The 16,742-nt window shown below is 40.4% G+C and overlaps 1 protein-coding gene across 1 annotated transcript; it reads right to left on the reverse strand.

The window, feature by feature from the left end:
- Positions 1-6,450: 6,450 nt before the first annotated feature.
- On the reverse strand, positions 6,451-16,512 carry LOC115205098 (dihydropteridine reductase). Its single transcript, XM_029770729.1, has 7 exons — positions 16,305-16,512; positions 15,890-15,982; positions 15,405-15,501; positions 15,067-15,207; positions 11,447-11,555; positions 10,500-10,583; positions 6,451-6,792 (listed from the first exon to the last, which is right to left on the reverse strand). The coding sequence occupies exons 1-7, from the start codon at positions 16,386-16,388 to the stop codon at positions 6,690-6,692; spliced, it is 711 nt and encodes a 236-aa protein (XP_029626589.1). The 5' UTR covers positions 16,389-16,512; the 3' UTR covers positions 6,451-6,689.
- Positions 16,513-16,742: the final 230 nt, after the last annotated feature.

The raw sequence follows: 16,742 nt of genomic DNA on the forward strand, positions 1-16,742 counted from the left end.
TATTATCCCATTCCCCAACTAGCACCCCCTTTCTCAGACCTTATACACAGGACCTGTGTGCTTTGGAGAAGATCTAAATGAGAAACATATGTTAGGGTGTAGGTGTGTGTTTGTGCACATGAGCATGCGTATCTGTGTGTGTTGGTGTGTGTGTGTGTGTGTCTGTGTGTGCATCCATGCTTGTGTGTGTGTTTGCATCCGCGCATGCTTGCGTGACGGGGCGGACATTACAGGGAAGTCTGTGCTTCCAAACTAACCTCTTTCAAAATGACCTCTTAGGGAACAAGGGAGTCTCTTGGACCTCCAAAACATTCTGGACACTCCACTCCCATTCCATAGTAGGGGTCATGGTGGGAGAAAGATGGATGCTATAGCTAAGCCTTTTAGCAGACCAGAGAGGACCATGCACACAACTCCCAAGAGGCTTATCTTGGGTCCCATACTGTAGCTACTAGCTAGTCTCAATCCGGTCACAGCAGCATCAAATCACCCCCCCACACATGACCTGGATTCCACTGGCTTGTTGCTGTGCTGTTGGATAGACGGGCCGGATAGCGTCCCAAATGGCACCCTATTTTCGATATAGTGCACTACTTTTGACCAGAGCGCTATGGGCCCTGGTCAAAACTAGGGCACTACATAGGGAATAGAGTGTAATTAGGGATGCAACGCAGAGTTCAAGCTCTGAAAACAAAATGGCTACATCAGACTCCTATTTCAGTTGTATGGTTGTAAAGAATTTAAAATAAAATCATTATTGGTTCATGGTTTATAGTTTTTTTTCTTCATTTTGAGACCACATTGTTACTACTAGCTACATTAAAAGGGTTGTGTACATTGCGCAATGGCTGTACAATGGTTGTTGTAGTGCTGGGTAGATTCTGTAATGGTGTTTCCATTTTCAAAGCCTATTGAGGTGTCATTATACATGTCGTATTGGTGGATGACTTCAACTCAAGAGGACTGAATTACTGAGCATTTCCACTTGCACAGAGTTTGCTCTTGATTGTTTTAAGTACGAATAGAATGTAAAAAGTAGAAAAAAAATCTATAATAAAGATTGCTAATGTTTTATTTATTGTCAATACATTTTCCTCTGACGACGGTGCATCTGTAAATATGGCTCTTAAAAACTGGCATCTTGTTAATTGCAGACTGCTGAACTGTCAGGTGAAAGTGGCCCTCTCCCACCGCTCCCTCAACCTCCCCCAGCTGAGCTTGTTATGACAGGCGTCCCCCACCTTCTCCTTACCATCACCATATTAATAACAACTCCTATTGTCTCTAATGTCTTCATCCTCTTCACCCCTCCAGTAATGGGACCTGTCAATGTTCGGGAATCAAGTGGCGGTTTTGGTGGTCTTTTTTGACAGGGGTGTAAGTATTAACTTACTGCCTCAGGCATATTCTCTCCAAATGGCACTGTTATGTCAGCCAAGTGCCCTCCACATTTAGCTGGGCCAAGAGGGGTGCGGAGAACTAATATCCTTAATTGTCTTAACTGCGTCTAGAGTCGTGTAGAACCTCTGAAAAACTGCAGTAGGAGAACTGACTGCAGTGACGGCTATTATAATCCAATTTCTAATTTAACTTAGGAAAACCTCAATATGAGGTGTGATTCAGTGCTTTTTTTTATTGCATACTGTCTAGCTATATTAATAACTCAGATTTGTGTGTATTGGGTATTTGTTGTGAAATTGTTAGATATTACTTGTTAGATATTGCTGCACTGTCGGAACTAGAAGCACAAGCATTTCGCTACACCCGCAATAACATCTGCTAAACACGTGTATGTGACCAATAACATTTGATTTGATATATATCTTCTGATACAATGCATTATATGTCAATCCTATTTTTTTAATGGTAACTCAACCCAAAAACTATCTTTTGGCATTTATTTTATTAGTCCATTGCAAAACACAGCGTCATATGAAGCAAAATGCATAATTCGGGACAGATTTCTGTATTTTGAAAGTTACATATCTTGAAAACTTGATTGCTGACATGCAAATCATTTTTGGGACTATGTCAACAATGGACTAATGAAATACCAAAAGATTGTTTTTGGGTAAAGATTTCCTTTAAGGCTTTCCATAGCATTGAGTCATAATTCTATGCTATCTGTTGCATGATGACACGCTCTGTTATTGTAATAAAAGCAGACCTTACATTTGACCTAAATATGACAACATCTGGTAACATGACGTGTGGGATATATGTAACAGCTTATGATAAATCCTTTCAACCCTAAGTGAAGTGCAATCTGTTGATAAGACAGGTAATAAATGTATCTTTGACAAATAAGCCAACACGACGAGGAGTGCACACCAAGCATGAAACAATACTGTCATTGTGATCGTGTTGTTAGCTGTCATGTCATTCCATTTATGTGCTATATGTCATAGACTGTGTGTACATACAAGTGGTACTCATACATCAAATATTTGCCTTGGGTATCAGCGCTGTGTACTTCTTTCTTCAATGGGTATAGCGTATATTCTATGGTTGCATCCTAAGGATAAGAGGTGAATACAACATTGGTACAATTGGTTTTGAGATGGTATTCTCCTTGCAAACATATCACAACTAACCAAATAGAAGACAACCAAATATTAGCAAAATTGTGAATTTTAATCAGACAGAAATCCTATTTTGATTCAACTCTGCAAAACCTTTCTATAAGGGAATATATGCTGCTTATGTACTGAGTGTAATTATAAGAAACTGGAGGAAGTATTCAAGGTATTCAAGAAAATAAAGTCGATCAATTCTCACCCTGTGCCATTATTTATTGACATAAGGTCCATTTAATTACAGGGAAATACTTATCATGCACATTTTAATTACGTTACCTTACCTTAAACAGTCCAGCTAGGACGTAGCACCATCTAGCGTTGGACTACGGGGATATAAACAATGAAGGCATACATCTCATATTTAGGGAAACTAACTCAATATACTTTAAAATGACTAAAGCCACATCGAAACTGTGTAGAGATGTGATGGACATATATTCATAGTTTCTTGATGAACTGTGCACAGTCTGGACTGTCCAGCTTGCTAATAATCAATCACTAGAGAGAAAGGGAGCGTAAAAAAATCCCAAAACGATGGATAGGACTATTTTTATGCTAATTTTGAAAGCAGGGAAATATAACCCATTTTCAGTGCAGCCCTCCGGACCTCGTTGAAGACCAAATGCGGCCCCTGGAGCAAAATGAGTTTGACACCCCTGCTCTTAAACATTAGAACACTGGGGTAATCTGATTTAAAAGTGAGTGACCATTCAGAATTGCTTTTGCAGGAGTAAGGATATAGTAATTCTCTATGTTCAAGCTTCAGCGATTATTTGATCCTATTATCAACATTACAAATATTCATGTACAAGGATAATTGTTATGCGTAATTTCAGGTTAAACATATATAGTCTTCAATTTGTTTATTTTACCCAAGATCTTGTTTTCGTAGTACCCTGTAGAAAAAAATAGCACTCCCTCTAAGTGCCTGGGAGTAGGCAGACGTGAACATCAGAGGCATCAGCCCCCCCCCCCCCCCCCCCCTCACACGTGACACATGTGTGCTTAGGTTTTAGGTTCTCAGAGGTAGTGGAGGGGTCTAGTCCCATGCAGGTCATATAACTGTGTAGCAGGCTAACCACTACCATCTGTCCTCACATTACACACATGCACACCCCACCGCGCTCTCTCAGGGCTCAATGGCTTCCACACGGCGCCTTGCCATTTCAGACATACCCTCCCCTCTCTAACCCTGTCCCCACCCCCCAATAACAGCAACATTTAGAAGGGGATGGGAAAATGGGGGCTGGAAGGTGGAAAGGGGGTCAGTTTAATCAGGACATTTATTTCCAGGGGTTTGTTTCAGGCCTGTGCTGGTGGAAGAGCCTCAGATGAGACAGTAGTGAATCGCCCAAGGGGAATTTTCAAATTCTGTTCTATGGCTGGTGTCACTACCAGGGCTCTCCAACCCTGTTCCTGGAGAGCTACCATCCTGTAGTTGTTCATTCCAACCCTAATCTAGCACACATCATTCAAATAAATAGCTGGTTTATAAGATGAATCTAGTTAGTTACAACTGGGGTTGAAGTGAAAACCTACAGGAGGGTAGCTCTCCAGGACATGGTTGGAGAGCCGTGCTAAAATGGTGTATCTTCATATTCTCCATGTCTATCTTGTGGAGAGGCCATAAAACAACAAGGTGGTCAAAACTGCAATAATGTGTCACATATGATATTAGCTAAACTGGCCATAATAATTTATTCACAATGCCAAGTTTTTAAACTGAGTGGTCACACAACTTGTCTTTAAGTCCACTTTAGTCTTGCGAGCGACACCTTAACCTCGATCTCCAGCTTCCTCGCGAAAACAAAACTAAGGTCTCACAAAAGTCATGAAGAAAACACCCAGGAGTTTCATCGAGGCAAATGCAAATTTCCCGTTCCCGCAACGACAAACGGGAAACCATCAATTTCAACCATTCTATTATGATAGGTGGACTTTTCTAGCCCTTCCACTCGAAATAAATAAACCAAACAATAACCCATATATATTACTCTTATTCCGTCAACCTATAAATCGCCCTATTGGTTTAGCGGATATGTGCGAATTCAAATTTACCCTAGGACATTTACTAGGCCTTAGGCTAAAACGCTGCTGTTTCTCACAGTGAGCTGCAGGAGCAACAGTTATAAGGCTTGGGCCCCGGTGATGACACACACTATAATAAATCACAACGCTGAAGAGAACAAGGAGGTGGTGTTCAGTCCCTCTGATATGGACTTACGCAGGGTGGCGGGGCAATTCATCTAGGTGTATTGTGTGAGGGCCCCAGGCACATTCAACACGTCCCGCCTGCATACATTAGCTCCCATGATGTTGTAGTGCTATAGAGCGATTGCCCATGGTAATACATATAGCCATTGTTTATCACAGAAAGCATTTCAGCTGATCGAAGATACCTGCCGGTGATAGTCCGTGTTGCTCTCATTTTCAAGGAGCTATCTTCTCATAATGCTACCGATGCTGTTGTTCTGTGTAATATGTGGTAGGCCTACGGGGATCAGCCGTTGTGTACAAAACATTAGAAACACCTGCTCTTTCCATAGATTGACCAGGTGAATCCAGGTGAAAGATATGATCCATTATTGATGTCTCTTGTTTAATCCACTTCAATCTGTGTGAAGGAGGAGATGGAGAGGAGACAGGTTAAAGAAGGATTTTAAGCCTTGAGACATGGAATGTGTATGTGGGCCATTCAGAGGGCGAATGGGCAAGACAAAAGTCATTTGAACGGGGTATGGTAGTAGGTGCACGGCGCAACGGTTTGAGTGTGTCAAGAACTGCAACGCTGCTGGGTTTTTCACGCGCAACAGGTTCCTGTGTGTATCAATAATGGTTCACCACCTAAAAGGACATCCAGCCAACTTGACACAACTGTGGGAAGCATTGGAGTCAACATTGGCTAGCATCCCTGTGGAACTCTTTCGACACCTTGTAGAATCCATGCCCTGATGAATTGAGGCTGTTCTGAGGGCAAAAGTGGGTGCAACTCAATATTGGGAAGGTGTTCCTAATGTTTTGTACACGCAGTTGTTCTTAAGAAGGATATTCACTGATCAGTCGTTTTATCAGCAGCCTGGGGTTATAATATAAAATGAATCCAATAAACTTTAATCTATAATCAACATTTTTTCTTTTTTAAGGAACAATAATAGATATAAGTCTGACTGTGATTTTCCGGTCACATTTTTCTACTATGTATTTCTTTCAACTGGCATATAAAATCAATCAATAAATCTCAGATTTTCAGTGGAGCCCATTTATTGTATGTTGCCTTTTCTTTATTGACTGTTGTTTTTGGCCAAATCCACTCATATGTTGTATGTGTTAACATTACTTTATAGTTAGTTTTGTGACCAACACATTTACACAGGCAGCCCACTTCTGATCTTTTTCTATTACTTGGTATTTTGACCAATCAGATCAGCTCTTTTGCGCATAATTGGGAAAAAGATCAGAATTGGGCTGCCTGTCTAAACGCACTCATATTCCCTTAGGCACACAATGGATCATTTGACTGGTGAGGTGAGTTGTTATCCAGGGGCACCACCTGGTGGTGAAGGCTACAGCATTTCACTGGAAATGACCATGCACTAGAACAAATCAAACAAGGCAGATAAAGAATTTACTGTAACTGGTCTCCAACCCCATTCAAAATGGTATATATTTAATGGAAGGCGAATAAGTCTAATTATAACCAGTTAAATTCAATGGCGGTGGTGAAACTGCTACAAATCCATAATCCTCAAAATGTGTTGCTTTTCAATGATTGTTTTCAGCAGATGTGTATTACATTTTCCACTGTTTAAAGTACCAAGCTTATGGTGATGTTGTAGTATTTTGATTGTCTCTCACATATTATTAAATCAGATTACGATTCATGTGGGAGTTTTATTCAAATTGAGACAGAGGTATTAAAACCACATCAAAAGACACAAAAATACAAACAATTTGTTATGAGATACTGATAATAGTTCTTAGAGGGAACATCTTCAACCAAGCGTTCATCCCCTCTTTCTCCCTTTGACTCATTTTAACCCTCCCGACCCACCCTATCACCGTCTCTCCCAACCATCCCGCTCCCTCCCTCCCTCTCCACCTCCCTCTCCTCTATTGCGTGGGTAGGGTCTGTGTCTTGCCTCCCACGGTGGTGAGCTGCATCAGACTGCCTGATGCTGGACGATCTGCACCAGTGGCCCAATTGAAGAAAGTTCTGGAAGACAGAAAAATAAGACTTTGAGAAAATAAGAAAAATAAGAGGATGAGACTATGGCGATAGCGTTGTCTAATGTTTAACTATAAAAAAAAGTGTTAAACAAAACAAAATCTATTTTATACTTGAGATTCTTTAAAGTGGCCACCCTTTGCCTTGATGACAGCTTTGCACACGCTTGGCGTTCTCTCAACCAGCTTCATGAGGTAGTCACCTAGAATGCATTTCAATTAACAGGTGTGCCTTGTTAAAAGTTAATTTGTCGAATTTCTATCCTTCTTAATGCATTTGAGCCAATTAGTCGTGTTGTGATAAGGTAGGGTTGGTATACAGAAGATTTGGTAAAAGACCAAGTCCATATTATGGAAAGAATAGCTCAAATAAGCAAAGTGAAATGACAGTCCATCATTACTTTTAAGACATGGTCAGTCAATGAGGACCATTTCAAGAACTTTGAAAGTTACTTCAAGTGCAGCCGCAAAAAACAATGTGCTTTGATGAAACTGGCTGTCATGAGGACCTCCACAGAAAAGGAAGACCCAGAGTTACCTCTGCTGCAGAGGATAAGTTCATTAGAGTTACCAGCCTCAGAAATTGCAGCCCAAATAAATGCTTTACCGAGTTCAAGTAACAGACACAGCTCACCATCAACTGTTGAGAGGAGACTGCATGAATCAGGCCTTCGTGGTCAAATTGCTGCAAAGAAATCACTACTAAAGGACACCAATAATTAGAAGAGACTTGCTTGGGCAAGAAACACGAGCAATGGACATTAGACTTGTGGATATCTGTAATTTGGTCTGATGAGTCCAAATTTGAGATTTTTCATTCCAACCGCCGTGTCTTTGTGAGACGCAGAGTAGGTGAACGGATGATCTCTGCATGTGTGGTTCCCACCGTGAAGCATGGAGGAGGAGGTGTGATGGTGCTTTGCTGGTGACACTAATCAGTGATTTATTTAGAATTCAAAGCACACTTAACCAGCATGGCTACCACAGCATTTTGCAGCAATACACCATCCCATCTGGTTTGCGGTTAATGGGACAATCATTTGTTTTTCAACAGGACAATGACCCAACACACCTACAGGCTGTGTAAGGGCTATTTGACCAAGAAGGAGAGTAATGAAGTGCTGTATCAGATGACCTGGCCTCCACAATCACCCAACCTTAACCCAATTGAGATAGTTTGGGATGAGTTGGACCGCAGAGTGATGGAAAAGCAGCCAACAAGTGCTCAGCATATGTGGGAACTTCTTCAAGACTGTTGGAAAAGCATTCCAGGTGAAGCTGGTTGAGAGAATGCCAAGAGTGTGCAAAGCTGTCATGAAGGCAAAGAGTGGCTAATTTGAAGAATCGCAAATATAAAATATTTTTTGATTTGTTTAACACTTTTTTGGTTACTACAGGATTCCATATGTGTAATTTCATAGTTTTGATGTCTTCACTATTATTCTACAATGTGGAAAATAGTAAAAATAAAGAAAAACCCTTGAATGAGTAGGTGTGTCCAAACTTTTGACTGGTACTGTAGATACAGTATCTCTGCGCCTCTTAGTGTGATTTGAGTTATCTTGTTAGCCAATTACCTATTTCAACAACAAATTTTCATGAGCTAGCCTATTCCAGTGACGTAGTCAAGTCACTAAACCTTGAGTCTGAGTTGAGTCCCAAGTCCCTTGTGTTCGAGGAAGAGTCCTAGTCAGAGTCTTTATACTCGAGTCACGAGTCCCTTGTTAGTGCTAAAAGCGAGACCTACTGTCTTGCACATTGGTAAGGCTAGGAGCCACAGTAGCTATCTGACATGTGCTGTTGTAGCTAGCATGTTGAATTATGCAGTGGAGAGAGACTTTCAAATAAAATGACATTTCATTTGTCACATGCCCTGAATACAACAGGTGAAATGCTTACTTACAAACCCTTAAAATATATATATATATATTTTTAATACAACTTTTTATAAATTAAAGTATGAAAAAAAGTTATACAATAAAATAACAATAACGAGGCTATACAGTGCATTCGGAAAGTATTCAGACCCCTTGACTTTTTCCACATTTTGTTACGTTACAACCGTATTCTGAAATTGATTAAATCGTTTTTTCCCACCTCATCAATCAACACACAATACCGGACAATTCCGTCGACCTCATGGCTTGGTTTTTGCTCTGACATGAACTGTCAACTGTGGGACATCATATAGGACAGGTGTGTGCCTTTCCAAATCATGTCCAATCAATTGAACTGACCACAGCTGGACTCCAATCAAGTTGTCGAAACATCTCCAGGATGATCAATGGAAACAGGATGCACCTGAGCTCAATTTCGAGTGTCATAGCAAAGGGTCTGAATACTTATGTAAATAAGGTGTTTTTTTTATACATTTGCAAACATTTAAAAAAAAAAAACAGTTTTCGCGTTGTTGTTATGGGCTATTGTGTGCAGATTACTGAGAATATATATTTTTGAATCCATTTTCGAATAAGGCTGTAATGTAACAAAATGTGGAAAAAGTCAAGGGGTCTGAATACTTTCCGAAGGTACTGTATACAGGGGGTACCGGTACCGAGTCAATGTGCAGGGATACAGGTTAGTCGAGGTAATTGAGGTAATATGTCCATGTAGGTAGGGGTAAAGTGACTATGTATAGATAATAAACAGCGAGTACCAGCTATTTCTGACAACAAAGTCACCAATAGTCAAGTCTGAGTCCAAGTCGTGCCTGGCCATGCAGTCATGAGTGAACAGGGAGTACAGTCCGAGTCATCACTGGTTGAGTCAGAGTCGAGTCATGAGTCACAAAAATCGTGACTTGAGTCCGAGTCAAGCCTGAGTCCTGAACTCGAGTACTACAACACTGGCCTGCTCGCACGTCAGTCAACATTCATACTCCAGTCCATCAAGCGGACATTTGAGAAGCAGCAGAGACTGTATCAAAGTGTTAATTGAATTGCCCTCTCCCATTGGTTCTATTTATACTTCCTGACCCTCATCTGTTTCTACTGTTAATCTGCAGGGTTAATGACATCCAACTATTCTGGGATTATAAAACTGGATAAAATCCCATCTAATCTCTACGATGGTACAGAGGAGAGACTGGAGACTCAGCGGTCTGTGTCTAAGATGACATGAATAGAGGAACACAAACTTTAGGGGCTCCATACGCCAGCTTAGAATAGACCCACAAAAAAAATTTATAGCTCATTTATGTTAGTGTATGTTAATTATATTTATATAGTTAACATTGCATTTACAACACATTTGGGCAAATCCTGAAAAGAGGATTTGTAAGTAATAAAAGCCAAGAGTATCCAAGTAATTTAAGATTGGAGATAATTAGTTGATTGATATGTCCATCAAATTCATATTTTTATCACATTACAGTATTATTCAAACCAGACATTTGGCTCTACATATCTTTTGACAAGGTGTTGATTTTAACAATACAATTGAGTAGGCTATTTTCCAGCATTGCCATCTTCTGGCGAAATATTGGTATACAGCAATTCTCTTACAAATAAAAAGATTGTCTATAATTATAGTCATACATTGATCAAGAGATGCATGTTCTTAACCCCGGAATACACCTAATGATGGTCTTAAAGCATAAATATACTGTACATTTCATTTTTAAGATTGAGATCAACTAAATATCAGATAAAACAAACAGTAATGCAAACAACCCATCATCCACCATATCACACTCACTCTGAAATGTACTCCAGCGGTGTCCAGGAACCAAAGTCTGCATCAGGCATGAACTTCCTGTTCATCGGCGTATCCAAGGTTACCCTGTGTAATCAAGTCACATGATAGTGATCTGGCAGTCGTAGGAACTGACCTGAAGCCTGAGGATCTGGCTCTGGACTGATTGTAACAGCCCCATGCGAAGCCCCTTGTCTACATATTAAAACACAAAAGCAAAGCTGAAGCGTAGAGATGATATCTCTATTGTCTTATTTTCTGCCAGCGAGCATCCGACAACCTCTTTGATTTCACAGTTATATTTTGAGATGAGCAAGATAATTGCTACATAAACACGTACATATATTGAAATATGATTTTAGATATCTGTTGTATTAGTTGAATGTGCACAGTTGCAGTCTGCAGTCTATTCAATGTGCACAGTTGCAGTGAACAAAGCACCCCTCATCCTATACGTATTGGTAGTGCAGAAGAACTGCAAGTCATGGGGGTAATGCTAACCATATGTGACAGCTATTAGTAGCCTGGCAGGTGGCCTCAGCCCAACCTCATGTAATTGGAATGTACTATAACAGAGCCCTGAGAATATTGACAATAAAACTCAGATACAGGCTTCTCATAGTGACATTGCAAAAAAGTGCTTTACATGCATCAGTTAATCAATGAAACAGTGTAAACAGATCGCTGCTCATGAGGTGAATACGAGAGCGACTGAGGGAGTCTTCTTCCTTTAGCACAGGCAACCCTTTTCGATCCTCCCAGACATTTGAGGTCAACTACACCCACAACTGTGACATCCCTCACAAAATAAACAATTTCCTTCTTTTCATTATTTACCCTTTGACCCCTGTTTCTGCCAAAAAATTTAACTCCCAACAACTTTCTAATGAGTGCAGGGTTTTCCTATTCCTAATTAGGAAATAAACTTGGCAGGCGATCAGAAGACTCACGGTAGTATGGCTACGGCCACACCTCCAGGGGGCATCCCACTGTCTTCTCCGGCTAGACTCTGACAGAGCTGGTGGACTGCTGCCTTGGCCATGCCATAGCCCACCATGCCTGAGGAGAGAGAGAAAGACAGAGGGATGAAGAGAGGGAGGGTGATCTAGAAGAGATGGTTGGATAGGTGAGTTGTCATTTATACAAACAGCCAAATCAGATAAGCAGAGAGAAAAACACCAATAAATCTCATCCTTATAACAAGGGACATGAAATATACACAATAAGTGTTAAAAAGTAATACACAGTACCAGTCAAACGTTTGGACACACCTACTCATTACAGGGTTTTTCTTTATTTTTACTATTTTCTACAGTGTAGAATAATAGTGAAGACATCAGAACTATGAAATAACACATATAGAATCATGTAGCAAGCAAAAAAGTGTAAACAAATCTTGAGACAATCAGTTGTGTTGTGACATACATATACAGAAGATAGCCCTATTTGGTAAAAGACCAAGTCCATATTATGACAAGAACAGCTCAAATAAGCAAAGAGAAACAACATTCTATCATTACTTTAAGACATGAATGTAAGTCAATCCGGAAAATGTCAAGAACTTTCTTCAAGTGCAGTCGCAAAAACCATTAAGCACTATTTTGAAACTGGCTCTCATGAGAACCTCCACAGGAAAGAAAGACCCAGAGTTACCTCTGCTGCAGAGGATAAGTTCATTAGAGTTACCAGCCTCAGAATTTGCAGCCCAAATAAATGCTTCACAGAGTTCAAGTAACAGACACATCTCAACATCAACTGTTCAGAGGAGACTGGGTGAACCAGGCCTTTGTGGTCAAATGCAAAGAAACCACTACTAAAGGACAAATAACAGAAGAGACTTACTTGGGCCAAGAAACACGAGCAATGGACATTAGACCGGTGGAAATCTGTCCTTTGGTCTGATGAGTCCAAATTGGAGATTTTTAGTTCTAACCGCTGTGTATTTGTGAGACGCAGTATAGGTGAACGGATGACCTCTGCCTGTGTGGTTCCCACCGTGAAGAATGGAGGAGGTGGTGTGATGGTGCTTTGCTGGTGACACAGTCAGTGATTTATTTAAAATCCAAGGCACTCTTAACCAGCATGGCTACAACAGCATTCTGCAGCGAAACGCCATCCCATCTGGTTTGCGCTTAGTGGAACTATCATTTGTTTTTCAACAGGACAATAACCCAACACACCTACAAGCTGTATAAGGGCTATTTGACCAAGAAAGAGAGTGATGGAATGCTGCATTAGATGACCTGGCCTCCACAATCACCCGACCTCAACCCAGTTGAGATGGTTTAGGATGAGTTAGACCGCAGAGTGAAGGGAAAGCAGCCAGCAAGTGCTCAGGATGTGGGAACTCCTTGGAAAAGCATTCCTGGTGAAGCTGGTTGAGAGAATGCCAAGTGTGCAAAGCTGTCATGAATGCGGCTAATTTGAAGAATCTAAAATCGAAAATATATTTTGATTTGTTTAACACTTTTTAGGTTAGTACATTATTCCATGTGTTTTATTTCATAGTTTTGATGTCTTCACTATTATTCTACCATGTAAAAAAAAATAAAAATAAAGAAAAACCCTGGAATGAGTAGGTGTGTCCAAACTTTTAACTGGTACTATCTGTGATATTACAAACATAGTATATTTTGAAGTCACCAGCTGAGGAAACTATGATGTAACATACATTCACAACACATTTCCTCTTCATATACTATGGACAAATATTCCAGGTGCTTTTGGATCACAGAATTTGCCCATTACAGTTCTATTGAGAGATGACTACTTGTTCCACAAGCATGCTTTTGATTTCCCTTCAATATTTGTGTTTGTAGCATCTGGAAACAATACGCAGCATTTTCCACGTAGAAACACTTCTTTGAAGAATGTAATATGCTCTCCCCACCCTCATATAAAACAGCGGAGGCATGCCACAGCTACATTTGAAGAATGGACCAATGAGAGAAAGGGGTGGAGAGTTAGCTCTTCCTTAAATTGTTGTTCTCTCTCCAAGATACTGTACTACTAAACTGAACTGGAACATATTTGAAATGAAATGGAACACATAGTCTTTCGTTGGGGAGAGACTGTCGTATTTGATTGCGTAGATGTGCTACCAATTGGCGTTAGGATGGTTCATAGGAAGTGTGCTTAGAATCTATTTCCCCAAAGAGGATTAACAGACTTGCGTGCTGAATCACCCAAAGTTAAATCAATGTTATTTGACAGTTCAACCTCTCTTTTAAATCTAGGGTGAAGGATAAGGGTCATAGGGTGCTCACATGGTTAACTAACGTCAGTCTTTAACCCCAAATCAACCCATAAGCTTTTAGTCCACAATGGAATGTTTACAATGTAGCTTACTCTTCGTCGGCGTCTGGCTTTGTAAGACTAAGACACCACTGGAACCCAAACTGCCCAAAGGCAGTATATCAATATTGAGAACTCAGTAAATCAGACGCACAAGTAGCTGGTAAAGTATTAAAGCTAGAATAAAGCACAGATAACCCCTAAACACATACAATCTTTAAGCACTACTATTGTCTTCCACTGTCTTGTTTTTTTGTCAATAGTACAGAGCATTTGTATTTTGAATAGGCCTAAGGCAGTCAATGTTTGATAAGGCATGGGGGAAATGCTTTACCTACATTATAAAATGCAAAGTAGTTTTAAAGATGTATTTCTAAAACTCACACACTTCACCTAAAGGCAGCTCTGAGCATTACCTGAGGGGAAATACTGTAGAACCTTTTTAAGAAAAATAAATATTGGCTTACAGATGAGTTAAACTATAGGAAACATCCCCAAATAATATTAGACATACCACTGTCAAAATAAACCAACCCCCCTCAGGGAAATCTCTGCAATTTCCTGGCCTTTGTCTAGATTAGCACTAGATGCTACAGTAAGCTACATTGCAATAGGAGAACAGCACAGCACACTCTAACCATGTCCACATGTGCAGGACCCAAATTCTGCTGACTCATTCTCCTCCCCAATCAGACAGCCAATGAGAGCGGGAGCTTTGTAGCGACTGCTTATCAGGGATTTTAGGTGCCCTGGTGTCAGGAGTTGTATTGTTGTCAGGGCCATCATATGGGTAACACACCACACAGGGAATGGCATGGGTGCTTGGTCCTATAGGCACCTTCACATGCATACAGGGTCTAAAATATCAGACAGCATTCTGTGAAAAAACATAATAGGAACAATTTCTCTCCTCATAATTGTCCGACATTATGAAATATCACTATGTATATCATATTAAACATGTTACTCATATTTTAGTTCCTATGTCATAGGCTTATTTGTACCCATGGGTTACATGTTTTACAAACTGTTTGATGACATAAGCTGCCATTTGTTTTGGCTGCTTAAATCGCGACGACAGTAGACAGTATGCCAAAGTCCCTCGAACATCAAAGTCGGAATGAAAGGGTGGTCAGAACAGAGGCACGAATCTAACAGGGTCAGCATGACAACATTACATGAGAAAATAGAATGCATAATAGAATAAATTACAATGCCAGTAGAATATTTTAGAACACCAGAAAAATAGAACACCAGTAGAGAGTAGAGGTCTTACCACTAGTGCCACCCAGTGATGCTTTAGCCCCAGCCAGAGTCAGCAGTCCCCCTTGCTTCAGGTGCACAGCTGCCAGATGGCTAGAGATGGTAGAGGTCCACACACTCTGCTTCCACATCATATCTGTGTTTTTGTACAAGTCTAAAACATACATACAGAAAGAGAACATTTTGTTTGAGGAGCAACATAGTAATAATGAATGAACACATAACTAAAATAGAACATTATACAATGGAACGAACAAAGAGCCTAAGGGGAAATTGGTTTTAAAGCATTCATATCAGTGTGTGTTCAAACTGAACTGATGATATCTCAGGAAAATGCTGTTGAACTCTGACCTTTTGAGCTGCAATTTCCTCCTGCCCATCCGCCTGCCACGCACAAGATGGCATCTACTTTCTGGTCCCCTAGCAACTGTGCCACATCTGCTGTCACCTGCAGCAAGAGAAAACAGTCTGTTACTAGAAAGGGCAAGACTCTGTCTGTTTTGCTAATATAACATTTTATTTGAATACATATTTTATCATTTGGAATGTCACCACGTCCTGTGTTTACAATTTGTTGACATCTAGCTGCCAGAACGAATAAATCAATTTAATCTTGCATTTAAAAAAAGACACATTCAATATGGCAATGAATAGAATAGACCCTTATAGGCCATAACCATTGAGTAAGAGTTTTCGACCGTGGCATAGAAATGACGGTAATTATCCAGCGTTTTGCAAATGGAAAGTCAATGCTCGTTTCCCTTGACACCGGATCATTCACTACGCCAAAACTGTCAACATCAGAGAGGGAGCAGGTGAAAGCGCGCTCCTCCTACCTGCCCAGCTTGCTCGGTAAATGACTCGGATAACTTCACCAGCACGTTCGCGTTTGCCTCCTCATTGGCGACGATATCGATGCTGGCGACCCACTATTGTTGGAAAAGAAAGAAGCAATTGAAAATAGGATGATGGTGTCGAGCTATCCTGCAAAGTAGGATATTTACTCAAAATGCAAGTGATGATATGTTTTCTGAAAGTTCTGGGCTGGCATCGTTCAACGTTTAAACGTCTCGATGATGACACTTTCATATGGATTCATTTCCTTTTCCTTGCTTCTTACCATAGCGTCTACTTAACATGTGGTTACTGCAAATAGACACCGTGGCAAGCAACAGCGCACACTATTTCGTATTTGTATACTATATGTATTCTTTATTTTTTTAAACAAATAAACTATAGCACGCTACTCACCCATCCTTTAGATTTGAAGTGCTGAACAATTTTGCTACCTAGTGCGCCTCTTCCTCCGTAAACGAGTACCCGATTGGCAGCCATGCGTTCTTTACTATAAGCTTTAGCAATGATGATTATTTCACAAAACGCGATAGCTACCGCCGACAGAAAGATATATATACAGTATATATATATATATAGGGAGAGAGAAGGAAGGAAAGAAAGAGTTACACCCACCCACAAGATTTAAAGAGACACACTCAGCACATCAAGAGGCGGATCCTCTAGTTCAGAAGTGTTCTACATTGTCAGACAATTCTGAGTGCATAGGTTACACCATAATGAAACTCAGTGGAGGGGTTGACACTAATAAGCGCCTTTACAATTATACATGATTAACATGATTTAATGTAATCAATACTAATCATGAGTATGGGTTAATTGATACCAGGCTCC

Source organism: Salmo trutta, chromosome 13, assembly GCF_901001165.1.
Source record: "Salmo trutta chromosome 13, fSalTru1.1, whole genome shotgun sequence".
NCBI classification, from domain to species: domain Eukaryota; kingdom Metazoa; phylum Chordata; class Actinopteri; order Salmoniformes; family Salmonidae; genus Salmo; species Salmo trutta.